The sequence below is a fragment of the Lissotriton vulgaris genome, chromosome 1_1 (assembly GCF_964263255.1).
Source record: "Lissotriton vulgaris chromosome 1_1, aLisVul1.2, whole genome shotgun sequence".
Classification (NCBI taxonomy): Eukaryota; Metazoa; Chordata; class Amphibia; order Caudata; family Salamandridae; genus Lissotriton; species Lissotriton vulgaris.
The window spans coordinates 1,323,281,472-1,323,298,767 of record NC_141685.1 but is presented as its reverse complement, the minus strand read 5'-3'; the positions used below and the strand labels follow the sequence as shown (position 1 = coordinate 1,323,298,767).

At 46.0% G+C, this 17,296-nt stretch overlaps 1 protein-coding gene across 2 annotated transcripts in view; it reads left to right on the top strand.

Annotated features, from left to right (window-relative positions):
• LOC147749086 (retinol dehydrogenase 16-like) overlaps positions 1 to 17,296 on the top strand; it is a 94,358-nt gene that overhangs the window by 22,292 nt on the left and 54,770 nt on the right. The window contains exon 2 of one of the 2 annotated variants that reach the window (XM_086965976.1): positions 9,732 to 9,774. The exons of the other annotated variant lie outside the window; for it this stretch is intronic. Coding sequence (XP_086822102.1) covers positions 9,732 to 9,774 — 43 coding nt within the window. The remainder of the gene's footprint in view (positions 1 to 9,731; positions 9,775 to 17,296) is intronic. 2 annotated transcript variants of the gene reach the window in all.

Here is a 17,296-nt window from a genome sequence, read left to right as displayed (position 1 = left end):
ACCCCCCTGATTGAACTCATCACATCCTTTAACATCAGCACGATATCTTACGCTGACGACACCCAGCTCATCCTAGTACTGGATAACAACTCTTCTAAAGCGGAGGAAAATTTAAGAAACTGTCTGACGGCAACCTTTGAATGGATGCGTACGCACCACCTTAAATGTAATTCAGGTAAAACTGAAATCCTCCCTTTTGGCCAAAACAAACTTTTCTCCCCCACCAATTGGTGGCCCCAAGACGCCGAAATTCCACCAAACACCATCACGTCGGCCCGCAACCTTGGGATAAGGTTTGATGAAGCCTTATCCTTTAAGCAACAAGCAGGTACAGTGGCAGGGTCCTGCTTCAATATCATCAAAGGTCTTAGAAGGTTCTTCGACCTCCTTCCCTTAACAGCTAGAAAGACTGTGGCAGTAGCCCTCATCACATCCCGCTTAGACTACTGCAATAGCATCTATGCAGGCTCAAACAGAGCCGTCCTGCACAAGCTGCAGATGGTTCAAAACGCCGCCGCCCGCCTGGTGCTAAGACTACCCAGGAAATCATCTGCCTCAAAAGCACTCAAAACCCTGCACTGGTTACCCATCCACAAAAGAGTGCTATTTAAAATCCTGCTCATCACTTTCAGAGCCTACCACCAGTCGGGACCGACATACCTGTCCCAGAGGTTTGGAAGATACACTCCCTCACGGTCACTCAGATCATCCAACCTAAACCTACTCGCAGTTCCCAAATTTAGACTAACCACAAAAGGTGGAAAATCCATCGGAGTACTTGGAGCCAAAGCCTGGAACAAGCTCCCACCACAAATGCGCTTGATCCATTCCGAAAAACTGTTTCGCAAAACGCTCAAAACATGGATCTTAAAAACCGAAGACTCACTCTGCTTGGCGTTAATCTAACCCTACATTTTATTCATAGACCAGGATCTATGAATATGATCTACCTTAAGCAGCATCCCCCCTTCTTCTTTTTCGGGACAGTGATGTCTAGCGCCAAGATGCTCCCTGGAGTGTAAGTGCGCTCTATAAAAGCCTATTCACATTCACATTCACATTCACATTCACAGTGCAGAGTAGTGAGTAGTGAGTGCAGAGTAGTGAGTGCAGTGTAGTGAGTGCAGAGTAGTGAGTGCAGAGTAGTGAGTGCAGAGTAGTGAGTAGTGAGTGCAGAGTAGTGAGTAGTGAGTGCAAAGTAGTGAGTAGTGAGTGCAGAGTAGTGAGTGCAGAGTAGTGAGTGCAGAGTTGTGGGTGCAGAGTAGTGAGTGCAGAGTAGTGAGTGCAAAGTAGTGAGTAGTGAGTGCAGAGTAGTGAGTGCAGAGTAGTGAGTAGTGAGTGCAGAGTAGTGAGTAGTGAGTGCAGAGTAGTGAGTGCAGAGTAGTGAGTGCAGAGTAGTGAGTGCAGGGTAGTGAGTGCAGAGTAGTGAGTGCAGAGTAGTGAGTGCAGAGTAGTGAGTGCAGAGTAATGAGTAGTGAGTGCAGAGTAATGAGTAGTGAGTGCAGAGTAGTGAGTGCAGAGTAGTGAGTGCAGAGTAGTGAGTGTAAAGTAGTGAGTAGTGAGTGCAGAGTAGTGAGCGCAGAGTAGTGAGTAGTGAGTGCAGAGTAGTGAGTAGTGAGTGCAGAGTAGTGAGTGCAGAGTTGTGAGTGCAGGGTAGTGAGTGCAGAGTAGTGAGTGCAGAGTAGTGAGTGCAGAGTAGTGAGTGCAGAGTAATGAGTAGTGAGTGCAGTGTAATGAGTAGTGAGTGCAGAGTAATGAGTGCAGGGTAGTGAGTGCAGGGTAGTGAGTGCAGAGTAGTGAGTAGTGAGTAGTGAGTGCAGAGTAGTGAGTAGTGAGTGCAGAGTAGTGAGTAGTGAGTGCAGAGTAGTGAGTGCAGAGTAGTGGGTAGTGAGTAGTGAGTGCAGAGTAGTGAGTAGTGAGTGCAGAGTAGTGAGTAGTGAGTGCAGAGTAGTGAGTTGTGAGTGCAGAGTAGTGAGTGCAGAGAGTGAGTGCAGAGTAGTGAGTAGTGAGTGCAGAGTAGTGAGTGCAGAGTAGTGAGTGCAGAGTAGTGAGTAGTGAGTGCAGAGTAGTGAGTAGTGAGTGCAGAGTAGTGAGTAGTGAGTGCAGAGTAGTGAGTAGTGAGTGCAGAGTAGTGAGTAGTGAGTGCAGAGTAGTGAGTGCAGAGTGGTGAGTACAGAGTAGTGAGTAGTGAGCCATCAGTGCACACATCAATTGTTAACGCATCCACAAATAACTATTGTAGCAATCACAGTATGGCGCACTTTACTTTCAAAGATATTCATCTAAAGCGCAGCATGCCACCACTGCTATAAAAATAAATACACATTTTTTGGGCCTACAATTTATAGACTTTTGGTGCAATTGGTGTTGCAATATTAAGCAATGCCAATAGCTTAAACTTAATTAACACGAGACCTATTGCATTGTAAATGCTTGTTTTTGTTACCTCTGGTGATGTCAGAGTGCACGGCAGTACACACCATCATCTATCAGTGGAAAGCAGAACAAATGTGTTGGGAAAGCCAATCGATCTGGCCCTGACTAGCTAATGCTATGGGTACATTATGTTTATTTTTTATTCCAGAATAGGCCACAAAAATAAATAAAACAAAACATGCTGCCAATAAAAGTGGCCAGCTCATGCATTCGATGAAAGAATTCCATTTAAAAAGTTCACATATTTGGCCATTTTTCGAATAAACCTTTCAGTTGTGCAATGCATTTTATTATCATAAAGGCGAAGGAAACAATAAAAACCATCACCTAATTGAGTTCTCAAATCCTGGTCAGCTGCAATGTTACAATGTCAATGAAGCATTTTATAACAGCAGCTTTAACGAGCATTGGCAAAGCCAATAGGTCTCACCTATGTGAAATTAATTGGCTTTGCCAATGTTTCTTAGCAATGTTGTAACATGGCTGAAAGTAAATAAAAACAATCATTGAAAATGCAATAGGTCTCGCCATCGTCTAAGTTAAAGCAATTCTGTTTGTAATTAGGTGCTTTTTTAGCTTTGCTTTTATTAGTGTTTTTCAAACTTTCATGTACATAACATGCGGTCGCCAGTAGGTAGTTATAGTTAGGACCTAGTTTCCATAGGAAATGCTCAACATTCTATTTGGAATAACTTTGGCCCTGGTTGAAGAATCTTAGCGAATGTCTCAAAGAAGATGGCTCAGTCCGCTGCGCTCCTTCCCTAAAAGTTTGGGGGGGATTGGTCAAGTGGGGGCTGAGATAAAAGGGGGGTCCCAAAACGTGTTTTCTCCATGTTATTTTCCATAGGACCTTTAGACTCGGCTACAGGTCGAACGGGTGAATGGATTTATAAGAAATTTGGCAAAACTGTACAGTCCGGCTCGCAGATTACGCTTTTTTTGGAATGGTGTAAATCCGTTCAGTAGTTGTTGAGAAAATTAAAGTTAAAGTCAATTATATATCTATAGGCGCGCATGCGTGCGCGCACCCAAGTGGCTGCGCGTGAGCGGAATTTTTTTTTGCTGCGTGACGTCTGTTAACGTTCGATTCGAAGGAAATCAGGAAGTGTTGACCGCCATTTTGTCACTGCGAGTAAATATATTGTCATTTCAAAGCGTTGGAACATGGAAAGGGGAGAAGGTAGAGATTGTTTTGCTGCGTAGGTTTTCTCAGGGTGTGCAGTAAGGTCCTTAAAAGCGAAAATATATATCTTTTTTTCTCGAAAAAGTTGCGGGGTGCGCGCACACCTATTTACAAAAGTGTGAAAATGGAGATAAATCAGAAGTTTGAGTGCTTTGATATAAGGTGGCTCTGAAAAGAGCCCTTGTGTTAATTGATTTGTTTCTGCATTTATAAGTAAGTACCGATGCAGAGTTTGATATAATATTGTTGGCAGCATTTTGAAAGGAAAGACAGGGGCCCATTTTCTGGTTAACAGGTGACCAGGCCAACTTTTCACGCCAGGCCCATTCCTGCAAAGTCGACCGCCATTTTTAGGAGATCTGCAACCACCGGCAGTCACTGGGTTGCAGGAGCAGATGGACTCAAGCCTGTCGGGCGAAGCATCGTTGCACCGCCACAGTACACGAGACCCTGCTGGGCTCGTGGAACGTCGCTGTACCGCAACAGTGGGCGAGTCCTTTGCTGGGCTCGTGGAGCGTCCCTATACCGCCAGAGTATGCGAACGCTTTGCTGGGCTCGTGGAGTGTCCCTATATCGCCACAGAGTACGAACCCTTTGCCGGGTGCATGGATCGTTGGGGGTGCAGCTAAGGGGCCTCCATCTGGGGAGGCTCGTCCGCGCCGCCTCTCCCTCCCAGTGGACCCCACGGCGTCTTGCTGACATTTGTTATGGCCGGACCAGGCGATGAAGAGAGGGGGAGGTCGGATATATATGAGTTATACTATTAGGTATGTCACATCCTCCTTGTGGCCTGCAAGGCACCGAAAAAAGAAGAGAATGGGAAGACAACTACATCTCGGGTCGGGCCCATGCCTTCTCTGGCCGATGGCGGCCGGCCGCTCTTTGCCATGGCCCCAGGAACGGATCCCTTGGTTCATCCTGGGGACAGGCCTTGGCGTGTGGTGTCTCCTCCAGACTATTCGCGTAATGGTTCTCCACCCCAGGCCGTTGCCGACGGCTTTTGTAGACTTTCTGACGCTCAAAAACCCTACTAGAAAGCAGCCCAAAAGTAGCCCAACATTGCTACTTTGGGGAAGGAGGGGCTGCGCGCGAGCGGAATTTTTTTTTGCTGCGTGACGTCTGTTAACGTTCGATTCGAAGGAAATCAGGAAGTGTTGACCGCCATTTTGTCACTGCGAGTAAATATATTGTCATTTCAAAGCGTTGGAACATGGAAAGGGGAGAAGGTAGAGATTGTTTTGCTGCGTAGGTTTTCTCAGGGTGTGCAGTAAGGTCCTTAAAAGCGAAAATATATATTTTTTTTTCTCGAAAAAGTTGCGGGGTGCGCGCACTCGGGCGCGCACACCTATTTACAAAAGTGTGAAAATGGAGATAAATCAGAAGTTTGAGTGCTTTGATATAAGGTGGCTCTGAAAAGAGCCCTTGTGTTAATTGAGTTGTTTCTGCATTTATAAGTAAGTACCGATGCAGAGTTTGATATAATATTGTTGGCAGCATTTTGAAAGGAAAGACAGGGGCCCATTTTCTGGTTATCAGGTGACCAGGCCAACTTTTCACGCCAGGCCCATTCCTGCAAAGTCGACCGCCATTTTTAGGAGATCTGCAACCACCGGCAGTCACTGGGTTGCAGGAGCAGATGGACTCAAGCCTTTCGGGCGAAGCATCGTTGCACCGCCACAGTGGACGAGACCCTGCTGGGTGAGTGGAGCGTCGCTGTACCGCAACAGTGGGAGAGTCCTTTGCTGGGCTCGTGGAGCGTCCCTATACCGCCACAGTATGCGAACGCTTTGCTGGGCTCGTGGAGTGTCTCTATATCGCCACAGAGTACGAACCCTTTGCCGGGTGCATGGATCGTTGGGGGTGCAGCTGAGGGGCCTTTATCTGGGGAGGCTCGTCCGCGCCGCCTCTCCCTCCCAGTGGACCCCACGGCGTCTTGCTGACATTTGTTATGGCCGGACCAGGCGATGAAGAGAGGGGGAGGTCGGATATATATGAGTTATACTATTAGGTATGTCACATCCCCCTTGTGGCCTGCAAGGCACCGAAAAAAGAAGAGAATGGGAAGACAACTACATCTCGGGTCGGGCCCATGCCTTCTCTGGCCGATGGCGGCCGGCCGCTCTTTGCCACGGCCCCAGGAACGGATCCCTTGGTTCATCCTGGGGACAGGCCTTGGCGTGTGGTGTCTCCTCCGGACTATTCGCGTAATGGTTCTCCACCCCAGGCCGTTGCCGACGGCTTTTGTAGACTTTCTGACGCTCAAAAACCCTACTAGAAAGCAGCCCAAAGGTAGCCCAACATTGCTACTTTGGGGAAGGAGGGGCTGCGCGCGAGCGGAATTTTTTTTTGCTGCGTGACGTCTGTTAACGTTCGATTCGAAGGAAATCAGGAAGTGTTGACCGCCATTTTGTCACTGCGAGTAAATGGTGCTCCACATTGTAAATGCGGCACACCATGGGTGGCAGAGCAGCGGTGCACATTAACTGGTGCATCTCTGGGGATGCGCCAGTTAACATAAATCTGCTCCTTTACATTTAAGTATGAGCAGGGGACACAGAGTTGGTGAAGCTTATCGAAGGTTAAAAAGAGATGAGTCCTGTTCACTGAAAACTTGGACATAGGACTCACCTCCTCAGCATCGCTGGACATGGCTAAATAATAGCTGCAAAATGTTACTGTTGTTAAACAATTTTACTATTATAGTGTCTGAGATTTGTCTCTTACTCTGCAACATCTCATTGTTGTTCTCTTTCTTTAAAGATAAGGACATTAACCATGAGTGATAATGAGCAATCCGTTGGTCTCGATCTTATTGTTGAACATGTCATTGAAACGTCAGTGGAAGTGGAACCCTTAGATGATTTAAATCCTGAGGATGATGAAGAACATGATGAGGATGCCGATTTGTCAGAATTATATGACATAGGGTGGGAAGCTGACGTGCTTCAGCATATGGAACTATAAACATTTATTTTTCAAATTTACTGGAAATAAAAAGTGAAAATGTAAACCGTTTCCTTTAAAATTAAACATAACTTGAAAAACAGGTTATGTGTAGTGTCTTTAATAAAATAGTCAAATATGCTCATAAAAATATTTCTAAACCAATGAAAAGCCTTAACAAGTCACATGACCTGTTATGCTTACGTTACGCGCTCCGCGCCGCGCCCCGGATTGTTGGTCATTCAAACTGAGGCTGGCGTCAGCATGAGAGCGCCAACGTCTCGTGGCTACGCCATTCAGAAAATATTGTTGGCAGCATTTTGAAAGGAAAGATCTGCAACGACCGGCAGTCACTGGGTTGCAGGAGCTGATGGACTCAAGCCTGTCGTGCGAAGCATCGTTGCACCGCCACAGTGGACGAGACCCTGCTGGGTGAGTGGAGCGTCGCTGTACCGCAACAGTGGGAGAGTCCTTTGCTGGGCTCGTGGAGCGTCCCTATACCGCCACAGTATGCAAACGCTTTGCTGGGCTCGTGGAGTGTCTATATCGCCACATAGTACGAACCCTTTGCCGGGTGCATGGATCGTTGGGGGTGCAGCTGAGGGGCCTCCATCTGGGGAGGCTCGTCCGCGCCGCCTCTCCCTCCCAGTGGACCCCACGGCGTCTTGCTGACATTTGTTATGGCCGGACCAGGCGATGAAGAGAGGGGGAGGTCGGATATATATGAGTTATACTATTAGGTATGTCACATCCCCCTTGTGGCCTGCAAGGCACCGAAAAAAGAAGAGAATGGGAAGACAACTACATCTCGGGTCGGGCCCATGCCTTCTCTGGCCGATGGCGGCCGGCCGCTCTTTGCCACGGCCCCAGGAACGGATCCCTTGGTTCATCCTGGGGACAGGCCTTGGCGTGTGGTGTCTCCTCCGGACTATTCGCGTAATGGTTCTCCACCCCAGGCCGTTGCCGACGGCTTTTGTAGACTTTCTGACGCTCAAAAACCCTACTAGAAAGCAGCCCAAAGGTAGCCCAACATTGCTACTTTGGGGAAAGAGGGGCTGCGCGCGAGCGGAATTTTTTTTTGCTGCGTGACGTCTGTTAACGTTCGATTCGAAGGAAATCAGGAAGTGTTGACCGCCATTTTGTCACTGCGAGTAAATGGTGCTCCACATTGTAAATGCGGCACACCATGGGTGGCAGAGCAGCGGTGCACATTAACTGGTGCATCTCTGGGGATGCGCCAGTTAACATAAATCTGCTCCTTTACATTTAAGTATGAGCAGGGGACACAGAGTTGGTGAAGCTTATCGAAGGTTAAAAAGAGATGAGTCCTGTTCACTGAAAACTTGGACATAGGACTCACCTCCTCAGCATCGCTGGACATGGCTAAATAATAGCTGCAAAATGTTACTGTTGTTAAACAATTTTACTATTATAGTGTCTGAGATTTGTCTCTTACTCTGCAACATCTCATTGTTGTTCTCTTTCTTTAAAGATAAGGACATTAACCATGAGTGATAATGAGCAATCCGTTGGTCTCGATCTTATTGTTGAACATGTCATTGAAACGTCAGTGGAAGTGGAACCCTTAGATGATTTAAATCCTGAGGATGATGAAGAACATGATGAGGATGCCGATTTGTCAGAATTGTATGACATAGGGTGGGAAGCTGACGTGCTTCAGCATATGGAACTATAAACATTTATTTTTCAAATTTACTGGAAATAAAAAGTGAAAATGTAAACCGTTTCCTTTAAAATTAAACATAACTTGAAAAACAGGTTATGTGTAGTGTCTTTAATAAAATAGTCAAATATGCTCATAAAAATATTTCTAAACCAATGAAAAGCCTTAACAAGTCACATGACCTGTTATGCTTACGTTACGCGCTCCGCGCCGCGCCCCAGATTGTTGGTCATTCAAACTGAGGCTGGCGTCAGCATGAGAGCGCCAACGTCTCGTGGCTACGCCATTCAGAAAATATTGTTGGCAGCATTTTGAAAGGAAAGATCTGCAACGACCGGCAGTCACTGGGTTGCAGGAGCTGATGGACTCAAGCCTGTCGGGCGAAGCATCGTTGCACCGCCACAGTGGACGAGTCCTTTGCCAGGTGCATGGAGCGTCGCTGCACCGCAAGAGTGGACGAGTCCTTTGACGGGTGCGTGGAGCGTTGGGGGTGCAGGTGAGGGGCCTGCACGTGGGGAGGCGGGAGAGGCTCGTCCGCGCCGCCTGTCCCTCCCAGTGCACCCCACGGCGTCTTGCTGACATTTGTTATGGCCGGACCAGGCGATGAAGAGAGGGGGGGGGTCGGAGGCATATGCAAGACATCCCCCCTCGTGGCCTGCAAGGTGTCGAAAGATTATCGTCCGCGCCGTCTCTCCCTCCCAGTGTACCCCACGGCGTTTTGCTGACATTTGTTATGGCCGGACCAGGCGATAAAGAGAGGGGGGGGGGGTCGGAGGCATATGCAAGACATCCCCCCCTCGTGGCCTGCAAGGCGCCGAAAGAGGAAGAGAATGGGAAGACAACTACATCTCGGGTCGGGCCCATGCCTTCTCTGGCCGATGGCGACCGGCTGCTCTTTGCCACGGTCCCAGGAACGGATTCCTTGGTTCATCCTGGGGACAGGCCTTGGCGCATGGTGTCGCCTCCGGACTATTCGCGTAATGGTTCTCCATAGTTGTTTTAATATATTTTTGTTCAAGAATAAAAACGTTTTAATCTGTTATTTTGCTGTCGTGTGGTATATTTCTAATATTTGTCGCTCTGATGTCGTTTCCCCTCCCAAATGGAACAATGGAACATGTGATTGTAATCTACAGCCGGACATTCCGACAGGACATGAGAGCAAAAGGGGGGGGGGTCAGATCTGAAGTTGGGCAGGCGATAAGATCACGTTTTGCTATGTAGGGCTATCTATGTTCGTGATGGGGCCTAAAAGGGGGCAAGATGGCGTCGAGCTCGGTTTCTCTCACTAGTTTCACTAGTTTCATATTTCTCATGAGGGGTTGTTTCTAATGTTTCTATTTTAGCAAGGTCAAAAAGAGATCCTATCAGTGGCCTATTGATTTTGTTCGATTCCTTTTGTTTTCTCTAACGAGTTTTAAGTTAAAGTTTGCTAGTACGATACAGCGGCTAGTCTGCATTTTATATATATGTCTTTTTTATTAGGGGTGTTTTCCGGTGGAGTCGGACGATCTACCTCTAATAAACGGTAAGTGTTCCTCTGAAGGAATGCGTCTTGAAAGTGATGACTGTAATGTATGATATTTCACTCAGTGACTTTCAGGCCCATGCTGTTTCAAAACTGTGCATGTGTTTGAAGCAGGCGTAGGTATTGACGCAGCATAGAAACTACTAGGAACCAATTGGAAGTGTTGTTTTCAAGTCACATGACTTCACATGCGCGTCTCAGGACGTGTACGCGGTGATAGTATCTGGTTGGAAGTAGCGGTCCAATTTCAAAACGTGAAAAGGAGTAAATCGAAACATATCCGGATTTAATATATCTTCTGAGTAGTATAAGTTCTATGGTGGGTGTATGAAGAAATTTAATAAGTTGCAATCGCGAACTTTTCCCGAAATATATATATAGGCGGTTGCGCGCACACGGTCGCGCACGATCGAAAGCCGATAAACGCCCTTTATAATATGCTCCTGGAGCTGTTTTTGGAAAGTTCAAATTGCAAAGTTTTCACGAAATATATAGGCAGGTGCGCGCACTCGGTCGCGCACGAAAGCCTGGAAATGCGATATCCATTTTATTGACAACTGTTGCCGAGAGTGCGCACACCGGGTCGCGCACGAAAGTTTAGTAAGGCTATTTTTATTTACAGACAAATTTTAATGTGTTTAAAAAAAGGCAAGGTACAGACTTTCGAATTCTGTATCGCTTTACAAGGAGTCTCTATGCAACTTGAACAGTGAAGAAAACGGCTTGTTTTCGAAAAAAATATTGCCAGAACTTTATTGCCAAAAGTATAGGTTGCATACACGACATTTTTCTGAATTAGCATTTTAAAAACCAATGAAATTCACAGAAAAAACCATAGGTTTTACACACGTTATAGTTAGGAAGTAGCATTTAAAAAACCTATGAAATTCACTGAAAAAACCATAGGTTTGACACATGTTATAGTTAGCTGGAAATTTTACTGACATAAAACCAATGAAATTCCACGTTATAGTTAGTTGGACTCACTATAACTTGCGCGTGCAATGCACTGCTGATGACGTCACATATTACATCACTCATGACATGGTCAGTGACATCACTCATGACATCACTGATGACACCATCCAGTGAATATGTGTCTTTCTGAAAAATAAATATTAGTGAGTTATGTTTAAATATTTAAATATATATATTAGTGTTTCACTTTGTGTATAAGTGGCTACATGTGTTGGTAAGTAGCTACATGCGTATGTATATGGGTTATTAGATATTTTTATTAGTATCAGTATGAGTGTCTATATGGTTTGGTGGGGGTATTACTTAGCACATAGATGCATGAGTGACTGACTCTCTGTTTGTATGTGTTTTGAAGACAGCATATGTACAGGACTGTATGGGTGGATGAGTGTCTATATGTGTTTGTTAGTGAGTGAATGACTGTCTCACTAGTGTCTTTATCAGTAACTACATATGTTTTAATCTAGTATATATGAATATTGATGTATATAAGTGAGTATATGTGAGAGTAAGAGATTGTAAGAGTTCCTGTTTAAATAAGTATGTGTTTCTATAAGTGATTGTTTAAGAGAATAAATATGTGTAATTTTCAATAGAAGTAAGGTGGAAGTGTGTGTATAACTCTATATTCAAATAAATGGATGTTCAATAGTTTATTTGCACGTGTGAATATGTGTGTGAGTAACTTTTGGATGACTGTCGGTGTGTAACAGGATGTATAGGTGTATCACTTCATATGATGAGTGAGTATATGTATGAGTGACTATATAAAACTGTTGGTGAATGAGTGGATGTGTATATAGATAGTGGAATTACTGAATTGCTTGTTGTAACTGATATAGGTATCTCCATTTTTTTTAAATTTCAGTTTCTATTTTTGAATATGTGTCTCAAGGGTTACATTACAGTGAAAGGAGGTCTGTCACTATGTCACAAGGATGGTGTCATCAGTGATGTCACTGACCATGTCATGAGTGATGTAATATGTGACGTCATCAGCAGTGCATTGCACGCGCAAGTTATAGTGAGTCCAACTAACTATAACGTGGAATTTCATTGGTTTTATGTCAGTAAAATTTCCAGCTAACTATAACATGTGTCAAACCTATGGTTTTTTCAGTGAATTTCATAGGTTTTTTAAATGCTACTTCCTAACTATAACGTGTGTAAAACCTATGGTTTTTTCTGTGAATATATATATATGTGCATATGTGCTCGCGTAGACAGAGGTAGAGGTAGAGAGGTAGAGAGTAGTAGAGGTAGAGAATAGAGAGTAGAGGGTGAGTAGTAGAGAGTGAGTAGTAGAGAGTAGTAAAGAGTATGTAGTAGAGTGTTTATTAGAGAGTGTGTAGTAGAGAGTGTGTAGTATAGAGTGAGTAGTAGAGAATAGTACAGAGTAGTGAGTGTGTAGTAGTGAGTGTGTAGTAGATAGTGTGTAGTAGAGTGTGTAGTAGAGTAGTAGAGTGAGTACTAGAGTGAGTAGTAGAGAGAGTAGTAGAGTGAATAGTCAAGAGTAGTAGTGTAGTAGTGTGAGGTATAGATTTAGTAGAAAATTGTAGAGTAGTAGAGAGTGTGTTGTAGAGAGTAGTGAGTGTGTAGTAGTGAGTGTGTAGTAGAGAGTAGTAGAGTGAGTAGTAGAGTAGTAGAGATTGAGTAGTAGAGAATAGAAGTGTAGTAGAGTGTGTAGTAGAGAGTGTGTAGTAGAGAGTGTGTAGTACAGAGTAGTGAGTGTGTAGTATAGAGTGAGTAGTAGAGACTAGTACAGAGTAGTGAGTGTGTAGTAGAGAGTGTGTAGTAGAGTTTGTAGTAGAGAGTGAGTAGTAGAGAGTGTGTAGTAGAGAGTGTGTAGTAGAGAGTGAGTAGGGGAGTGTAGTAGAGAGTGAGTAGTAGAGAGTAGTAGTGTGGTAGAGTGAGTAGTAGAGAGTGTGTATTAGAGAGTAGTGAGTGTGTAGTAGAGTGTGTAGTTTAGAGTGAGAAGTAGAGAATAATATAGAGTAGTGAGTGTGTAGTAGTGAGTGTGTAGTAGAGAGTGTGTAGGAGAGTGTGTAATAGAGAGTAGTAGAGTGAGTGGTAGAGTGAGTAGTAGAGAGTGAGTAGTAGAGAGTGTGTGGTAGAGAGTTTGTAGTAGAGAGTAGTAGTGTAGTAGAGTGTGTAGTAGAGTGTCTAGTAGAGAGTGTGTAGTAGAGAGTGTGTAGTCGAGAGTACTGAGTGTGTAGTATAGAGTGAGTAGTAGAGAATAGTAGAGAGTAGTGAGTGTGTAGTATTGAGTGTGTAGTAGAGAATAGTGGAGAGTAGTGAGTGTGTAGTAGAGTGTGGTAGAGAGTGTGTAGTATAGAGTGAGTAGTAGAGAGAAGTAGAGAGTATGTAGTAAAGATTAGTGAGTGTGTAGTAGAGTATGTAGTAGAGTGTGTAGTAGAGAGTGAGTTGTAGAGAGTAGTAGAGAGTAGTAGAGTAGTAGAGAGTGAGTAGTAGAGAATAGTAGTGTAGTAGAGTGTGTAGTACAGAGTGAGTAGTAGAGAGTGTGTAGTATAGAGTAGTAAGTGTGTAGTATAGAGTAAGTACCCCTCGAGCTGTTGAGTTTGTCAAGCCCCTGTGTCTGGACAGCCGCTGAGCTGTGGAGTTTGCCGAGCCCTGTGTCTGGCCAACCCCTGAGGCTGTGGAGGCGGCTGAGCCCCTGTGTCTGACCAGCCCCTGAGGCTGTGGAGTTTGCAGAAACCCATGCCTAGTGAACGCCCAAGGCTGTGGAGTCTGCGTGCTGAGCCCCTGTGTCTGGTCAGTCTCTGAGCTGTGGAGTTTGCTTACCCCCTGTGTCAGGCCATCTCCTGAGGTTGTGGAGGCGGTTGAGGCCCTGTGTCGGGTCAGCCACTGAGGTGTGGAGTTTGCCGGGCCCCTATGTCTAATCAGACCCTGAGGCTGTGGATATGGTGGACCCCCTTTGTCGGGCTCCTGTGTCTGGTCAGCCCCTTAGCTGTGGAGTTTGCTGGGTCCCTGTGCCTGGCCAGACCCTGAGAGTGTGGAGTCACAGCCTCCTCCTGCGCTCCTTCATCTCTGGCCAGCCCCTATGAGCGCAGTTTGTCCGACCCCTCTGTGTCTGCGCATCTCCTAATAAACTGCTGCGCGTCACTCACAGGTCTGAATGTGGAAAGTGCACCGAGGCCCCTTCTGGGGGTCCCGTGTCAGTAGCGAGTGTGCTGGCCCCTGTTCTCTCAGTCCCTGAGATTGCAGAGATCTGTACCTCGGTCGATGAGAGTGATCATTCTCAGCCCCTGCGAGCGCTGAGTACCTCCATGTCTCACCCCAAGAGTGTAAAGTCCCCAGTTTCAGCTCTTGAGGATGGGAAGTTACTAACTCCGATGTCCCAGCCCCTGAGAGTGCAATGTCCGTGTATCCTAACCCCTGAGAGTGCACGGTACGGATCTCTCTCAGTTCCCGGCTTTGCAAAGCGCCCCTCTGCCTCGGTCCCTGAGAGCCTCAGAGCACTGAAGCCATCCTCCCACACACCCCCTGCCTCCTCCCCCTGAGAAACTCAGGGGCTAGTGTTTCTCTGCCCCTGAAATAGCCGAGGGGCTCGTGCCTATATCCCTGAGGACGCACCGTTTACTGAACCCATGTGCCTTAGTCCCTTAGGGTGCAGAGTACCCCCAGGTCTCATTCCATGGGTTCTGACCCCTACGCGGCTGCCCCTGAGAGTGGAGAGAGTTCTTGCAAGGTCAAGCCCTACTGCCTCTGCTCGACCTTTGCGTCTCTGCTCTGTACCTGTGAGCGCAGGAACCATTACCCACCCCCCACCCGACACGTCCCGCGACCCTGGCGCACAGGGCTGCCACACAGAGCCATAGTACAAACCTGTGCCCCCTGCGAGCCGCTGTTGGCTATACTAGTGAATTTATCCCGGTATCTGTCTCTCTGTTCACTCCATCCTTCATGCTCACCTTCTCTCTCTCTCTGTCTCATCACTTTGTCGGACGCCATCGCTCTCTCAGACACTGGCCACCCTCTCTCTCTCATTCTCACGCTCTCACTAAACCCCCACGGTCCATTTTTCATCCATCTCTTTCTCGCAGTCTCTCTAACTCCAATTCTCAAGGTTAGAAAAGTTCCTGTCATTCTCAAGAAGTCTCAAACAGATTCCACGTCTAATCTGACAGCCCCTTCTGCTGGAGGTTCCACTTTCCATGTGCTCTTAAGAGAGTTGCGCTAAAACACAATGCCTAACCACAAGACACGGGCTAAAGCTCAGAAGCCCGCATGTAACGATTCCTGTATAAAGGCTTCACTGCAGAGTAAAAAAAAATACACAGCCCATTGCCCTGCATTCATCTGATTTTTGCTGCTAATCCACAGGGGCATAGCTAACAATGGTGCAGCATGTGGAGTGGCACCGAGGCCCACTACCTGGCAGTCGTGTGTTTGGGGGCGTAGTTGGCTACAGTCCAAAACAAATAGAGTCTTTGCCCCTCTTACCCGCTCCTATGGCAGGAGAAACACTTGCCATGGACTCGTAAAACAGGTAATGCTCACACCGCTCCCAGTGGTGCAAGCTTTCCTTACGCGTACGAGACAAACTCTGGACGATGAGCGGAAAAGGTCGGTGGGCAGAAATACATAAGGTGTGATGTTAAGATGGAGATGGTGGAAGGTGTGTGTATGGGGGGAGGGGGGCGCATTGAAGAAATATAAGCGGCCATTGTGACGTGTAGTTTTCTCTTTTACAGCCGCCCCACTTGGACGTGCTTGTCTGCCTTCTGTGTGCGTCGCAAAAGGATTCTTTATGGGGCCATAAAGATAAGAATCCTTTTGCGACGCACATGGAAGACAGACCAGCACGTCCAAGTAGGACGGCTGTAAAAGAGAAAAGTGTACGTCACACAAACCTCTTTTCCAATGGCTGGCCAGCGTTTACCATAAACGGTAACGCCGGCCAATGGAAAAGAGGGGCGGGGCTTAAAGCCTGTTACTGAAACCTCCTGAAAACGTTAAATCTCGCCAGATAGACTACGCATATGCGCAGCTCACGCTAGGCTTGGACATCAAAATCTGTATGATACAGCCAGCGTTGACAGTGTCCTAGCACTTTTTTTTTTTTTACACTTTCAGCCATGCTGCAGTGAAGCAAGCGCTGCTGTACAGTATGGCCTAAAAAACATTAACAAAGCCAATAGATCTCGCATAGGTGAGACCTACTGGCTTTGCTAATGCTTGTTTTCATTGAGCGAGCACATCTACGCCATTGACCAGGCTACTAACATGTAAACAAATAGGATCGTAGATATTCAGTGGTGAGGTTTTTGCTGGGTGCTTTGCTCAAAAAAACCATTAGACATTAATCTCTGAATTGTTCTAATAAATCTTTTGATGGCTACTGGTTGGCTATATACATAGTATAGAAGGGGCCGTCCTTAAGTGGTATAGTTCGGGGGGGAGGGCTTACATTCAGAATGCAAAGCCCTGCTCGAGATAAATAAAGTCATATATTTTACATTTTCCAGGAGATGTCTTTTAATCACAGCATACTGCACACAACTCTGTAGGATTCTGTTTGGGGCTCTTGCACCTCTGCATTGTTCTTAAAAACCATCCAGTATTTTGTCCCTCACCCTCCATCCCTTTGCTGAAATGTGAGAGCTCTATGGCATATGCAATGGCAGTTGCCAAGAGCGATGTAGCTTCGTCACAGCAAGGAGGCTACAAGGAAATGGGTGAATTAAGGCTTCTTTGTGGACAGCCCTCAAACAAATTACTGTCTCTCAACAAACTTCTTCATGGTGGAGAACACCTTTCATGGAGACACTGATGGGATACTTTAAGACAGCTTTCTGTGGTATGCTATGTCATTGTGCTATAAACCCAGCAGCTCAGCATAAGATTGCATAGATGTATTCACATCCACCCTGGCACGAAAACTGATCTGTGATTTGTGGAAAGGTCAAATGGGCTGCAGTGAGTCAGTCATATTTAATGAGTCTGACACAGGACACCTATCAGCCTTTCAGAGGCACCAGCTCGGTTTATAAACTGACTAGTTTGCCATTATGCCACCATATCTTTGAATCTATCGAATGTAATTATATCTGTATTTTCTGCTCTCGCCAACAACCAAATGGTGAAAACCTCATTTAAAAATACAGCAATCTTGGCATACATCCAATATGAACACACAATTTAAATTAAACAATGACAAAAAATGGTTTCAAAACGTGCGATGAAGCGTACATAGCATCAACACATACTGTCAAATTTCCCATGGTTCTGTGGCAAAATGAAACTATAAAAAGGCTTTCTGACAGACACGGAAGTACCTTAGCAACAAGAGGAGGAGGGTAGGTTTCAGTAACATGAAAAACGAGTGCCTTTGGAAGACAGCACCTGACATTTGACCTCAGTCTTTGACTGCCCAGCAAATGTGATGAGATAAGAACGCGGTTTACAGGCCTGTTTACTACAGAAAATGAGTTTGTGGCAGAATACTGTCAATAAGGCCTTCACATGGGGGAGGTACGAACTCTAGCTGGAAAGCCTAGAACAAATAAATCCAACAAATGAG